This window comes from Crocuta crocuta, unplaced genomic scaffold (assembly GCF_008692635.1).
Source record: "Crocuta crocuta isolate KB4526 unplaced genomic scaffold, BGI_CrCroc_1.0 scaffold2088, whole genome shotgun sequence".
Classification (NCBI taxonomy): Eukaryota; Metazoa; Chordata; class Mammalia; order Carnivora; family Hyaenidae; genus Crocuta; species Crocuta crocuta.
Window position 1 is genome coordinate 117,160 of NW_027527892.1, and position 5,644 is coordinate 122,803.

At 33.2% G+C, this 5,644-nt stretch overlaps 1 protein-coding gene across 1 annotated transcript in view; it reads left to right on the plus strand.

The window, feature by feature from the left end:
* The window catches only part of LOC144245678 (ubiquitin carboxyl-terminal hydrolase 9X-like), a 137,960-nt gene that overhangs the window by 26,200 nt on the left and 106,116 nt on the right, over positions 1-5,644 (plus strand). Inside the window, 2 exon segments of the mRNA XM_077781009.1 lie at positions 55-191; positions 1,493-1,641. Coding sequence (XP_077637135.1) covers positions 55-191; positions 1,493-1,641 — 286 coding nt within the window.

Here is a 5,644-nt window from a genome sequence, read left to right on the forward strand (position 1 = left end):
AATTATGTTGAATACTTGTACGTATAACCATTAATTTTGGAATGTATGTTTAAGGATCGAGACACACAGAAGATCCAGTGGATAGATCGCTTTATAGAAGAACTTCGTACAAATGACAAGTGGGTAATTCCTGCACTGAAACAAATAAGAGAAATTTGTAGTTTATTTGGTGAAGCGCCTCAAAATTTGAGGTAAGGTTTTTAACACAGAAAAATACTTAATTTTTATGTACATAGTATGTTAAAGACAGCATTCAAATAAAAGCAAATGAAGATTTGGAACAAAGTGAGAAGCTTGATTTTATTCATTTCCTTTGTTTTATGACACAGATTTTAAGTTATTTGTACAGTGTCTTATAACAGTTAAGTATCAGTCAATATGTTGCTTTCATCTCCTAGTTCAGAGTAGTTCAGATATCACTCTTCAATCTGTTTTACTGTTTTTATGGGTTTTAAGATAATTTATGATTTAATTTATGAAAGGTAAGATTTTGTTTAAGGACATTATTTTAGTCTTAATTTGTTTTAGCTAGAATTTTCTTAAACAGCTAATTTCATTTGTTTGGTCTTGATGCTAAATTGTCGTTATGGGAATAATTTAAATTATTTTCTTTTAATGTATTTGAAATTATGACATACAGAGAAAATATAACATGGAGAAGGCTTAGGGAAACAGTGATTACNGTCACTTTTTGCTTTTATTTTTAATTGAATTTTTATTTGTTTTTCTAATGCTGAAAAAATTAACAGGAAATTTTAGAAAAGTCCATGGAGAAAAATACGAGAGGAAATCCTGGTATAATCTATTGTTAATGTTTATTTATAAAGGGCATGTTTTGCTTTTGTTTGACTCACTATACATANTGGTGTGAGCATTGGTTGGTTTCACTTAAAATGGTTATATCCATGGACGTAATTGGCTGTGAATTTAGTGTTCCAGAATGACCTTTTTTTTAATGTTTCATTTCTTTTTGAGACAAAGAGAGCCAGAGGACAAACAGGGAAGGGGCAGAGAGAGAGGGATACACAGAATCTGAAGCAGGCTCCAGGCTCTCAGCTGTCAGCACAGAGCCTCACGTGGGACTTGAACTCACTGACCACTAGATCATGCAGAAGTCAGACACTTAAATGACCAATGCACCCAGCTGCCCCTAGAATGAACTTTTAATGGCTAATGTACTTGCCTGTGTAACCACCTGTGTTTCAATACTTCTGTACAGTTAATCTGGGTAAAGCTAGAGAACACTAATAGGTGATTTTTCATGTAAGGTAAAAATATTAGAATAAATATGTTTGAAGTATTGGTTTTTCTCTTTAAATAGCTTGGTATTTTGCTATTCATCAAAGGATACGGTTTGAGACAGACAGAAGATCCAGTGAGCCAAATTTTATTATAAATGTAAAACATTTTAACCTTCTGAATTAGCAGCTAGAATTTAATCTCTGTGAACTCTTAGTTATAATATGTTTATTTGCCTAATTATGCTGTTAATTTCTTCTTGTTTTAGTCAAACTCAACGAAGTCCCCATGTATTTTATCGTCATGATTTAATCAACCAGCTTCAGCACAATCATGCCTTAGTTACTTTGGTAGCAGAAAACCTTGCAACTTACATGAATAACATTCAGCTGTATGCTAGAGGTATGTATTATAAACTAAAATTAACTCTTGGGAATCAGTGTTGGCTTCCCTTCCTTGGTTTTTGTTTTCTCCTCAATGTTAATTACTTGGGACATGAAAATATATTTGTTTTTGCAAGGGCCAGAAAGCAGAAATGAATTTGTGTTAGGGATTATACTCACTCATAATTGCACTCAGCCTTACAAATGGTATACAAACTAAACTTTAAGTCAGGTTTTCAACGCCCATTATTAAGTGATTATGCTCCTGTTCATTCTTAATAAATTAGTTTCTTTCTTTCCATATCTGGGAGCTGTATCTACTTTCACAAACTCCATACCAAACTCATTTTAAATACCCAGCTCATTTTAAAGTTTTGCGTTCCTCCTGTGATCACTTATGTTGCTTTTTCAAGAACACTTGATTAGTAATTCTTCTGTTAATTTTGTCGAAGTCTGTTTTGGAATAATACATTACAGGTGTTTAAAAAAATTTTTTTTAATGTTTTTTATTTATTTCTGAGAGTGAGAGACAGTATGAGCAGGGGAGGGTCATAGAGAGAGGGAGAATCTGAAACAGGCTCAGGCTCTGAGCTAGCTGTCAGCACAGAGCCCGACGCGGGGCTCGAACCCACGAACCGCGAGATCATGACCTGAGCCGAAGTCGATGCTTAACCAAGTGAGCCAACCAGGCGCCCCTACAGGTGTTTTTAATAACCCTGAATTAATATTTCTCATTGTTGAAAATAACAATCAGAAATTTACAGGGTGAGTTCACATTGGTTCACAGAATATGAAACTATGTATATTATGATAAAGTTTTCTTGTGGCTCCAACAGAAAACTTTTTGATATTTACCTAATGAGAGATTCAGCTCATTTCTTGGTGCTTTAAAGATCAATTCCAGTGTTATTTGTCCTTTAAGATTTTTATCAGCATCTATGTATGTTGGAACACAAAACCTTCTTTATATATATCTATAACTCCTTTGTGTTAAACCAAATTCATACACCAAAAAATCCTAGCTACCTCCTAGGCCTCATTTTGTATATTTGAGGATAGAAAAGAAAAATTTTTGTTGTGTTTAAAACAGGATTGAGCATAATATGGAACTGAAAAATACTATTCTGTTGGTGTGCTACATCAGGTTTGCGTATATATAGTGCATATGGAATTGGATTACATATATTTAAAATGTGGATATTTGTAATACTATTTGACTAGAATAATAGGCTCTTTGCTTGTGTTTGCGACATAGATGGTTGCTGTGTGGTTGGTTGAGTAATAAGGTTTGTAAAAATCTCTTTAGGTAATAGTTTCCCCATATAAAAGTTACAGAAACAAAATGGAAATAGGTAATGTATTAAGCTAGAATTTTTGTATATAGGTCTTTTGAGATTTTTGTGATACTAAATATTGTTTCTATATTCTTTACATATGTTTCATGATCTAAGATGTTAGTATTTTCATAATCAACTTTATATTGCTTTCTCTCAAGGTTAGAAATAAGAGTACAGCTGACAGAGTTAACTGTCTATATTTAAAGCCTGGTTCCAACATTTGATTAAGCCTCCTATAATTAATATATACCAAATCAGTAAAATGAAGATACCAAAAATATGTGTCTACTTCTTAAATGAGCAGATAGATGAACATTAAATTCCTTCTGTGATACAGAACTAAGACCAACACAAACTGTGGTGATTGCAGCTCTGTAAGCATTTTTCATATATTTTCTCAAGGGTGTAACAAGATACACTACCAGATGATGTAAGATTCCAGTAGTTCACTGGTTTCTTCTGTTGCATTTCATTGGTAGTATGCATTTGCCCAAAATATGTTGCATAAGACTCTTCAGTTTAGTTCATTAGAATGGGACCCTTTGCACTGATAGGCACTTAATGAAAGTTTTAAGTGTCATTTTCTTCAATTACTGGTTGAGGTTTATGAGAACTTACACTAATTATAGCACACATTGCAATTCATTTAGATCTTTGTTTTCTAAGGACTGACACTGCATTCAATACCTTTTACCATTCTCTTTGGTTTCATTATGTCACCTGACTATTCTCAGGACTACTTGCTAACATAAAAAGTTCTCTTTACAAGTGTCATTCAGTAAGGGTGCTTTGGTAGAATGTATATCCTGATTCATTTCAATTATTAGTTTTACATGTGAGCCGTAAAGAACTGTTAGATATTTGTGGGTTATTATAATTTAAAAAGTACTTACCTATTCATTTTATTAAGCTAATCGCTCTTCAGAGAAGAGTCATTTTAGGTTGGCCTCTAGCAGTAAAGCACAGGATGAGACTTGAACATTATTGTGTCAAAGTGTTTTTAGAGAATCATATTGGCATGTGAAAAAGATATGTCATCCTTCACTAGGTCGATTTGTAGTACTTGGAACATCAAATTGTTACTATTTATTATAACATTTTCAGTATATTAGTGCTTGAGTCCACAGTGATATAAATTAATAAAAGAGAATGTCAACTAAAAAAGTACGAAAAAATAGTAGATGATAAAAACTAGCGAGTGACATTTAGATGAGGACCACAATAATGACATAGTACTGGAGAATCATTCCACAAAGTATTAATACAAAGAGAGAAGGGTAATAACCATTCGGTGGAAAACCTTGATGGAAACCCCTCAACCAAGTAATCTAAGTAAACATTATTAATATAAGGAATAATTGACATGGTATCTGATAACAGTATTTGTGAAACATACAGCATTACTTTTGTGTTATTACCAAAAATGTATAAACTGAATATTATTAGAGAAAATAATGAACCCAAATTAGGTGGCTTTAGACTAGTAGCTTGTTACTCTCTAAAATGGTCAAGATAAGAGACACAGAAAAGAACTAAAGAAACTGTAGGCCTAAGGAAACAACTTCATGCATTGTATGAGTGAAAACTTTATTCTGGACTGTGAAAACTGATCATAAAGGACATTTGGGGATAGAATATTAATGAGTTGAAATTTAAATGTAGGCTGTGGATCAGATGATAGTCTTTTATTAATCTAAAAATCAGATGAGTATGCTGTGATTTCTTTCTTTCTTTCTTTCTTTCTTTCTTTCTTTCTTTCTTTCTTTCTTTCTTTCTTTCTTTCTTTGTCTTTCTCTCTTTCTCTCTTTCTCTCTCTCTTTCTTTCTTTCTTTCTTTTTCTTTCTTTCTTTCTTTCTTTCTTTCTTTCTTTCTTTCTTTCTTTCTTTCTTTCTTTCTTTCTTTCTTTTCTTTCCTTCCTTCCTTCCTTCCTTTCCTTCCTTTCCTTCCTTTCCTTCCTTTCCTTCCTTTCCTTCCTTCCTTCCTTCCTCCCTCCCGTTCTTTCTTTCTTATGTTTATTTGTTTTTGAGAGAGAGAGCAAGAGGGAGCATGAGCAGGGTAGGGGCCAAGACAGGAAGACACAGAATCCAAAGTAGGTTTCATGCTCTGAGCGAGCTGTCAGCACAGAGCCTGACGCGAGGCTTGAATCCACAGACTGTGAGATCATGACCTGAGCTGAAGTCAGGTGCTTAACCGACTGACCGCCCAGGTGCCCGTATTTATTTATTTGTAAATAAATCCAGATGGTTACCTTCAGATGGTTAGCAAAACTGATACAAACATATATAAGTGGAAATACTCATAAAAGAAATGGACAGAATGTAAGCAATTCTGTGTATCTGGGTAAAGAATAATTTCTTGTATTATCTTCACACTTTGAAATTATATCAAAAAAGAAGGTCACACAAAGCTCTCCCCACCACCCCTCAAGTGATCCTGAAAAGTAATCACACACATTTTTAGACAAAGTCTTCAAGGTATTTAAAAAAAAAAAATAACAAAAAACAGCTAAAGTTTAGTTCAGCTCTCTGAAAAACTAGAAAACTTACACATAGGAAAAAATTTTTTAGAATTTTATGGTTTGATGCAATTGATGACACTCAGAAGAAGTGATAAAATTCCTGGCAGTATTCTCTCAAATGGAATGTATAAAAAGCTATAATATGATGGTCTTCTGTCTTTACTGAA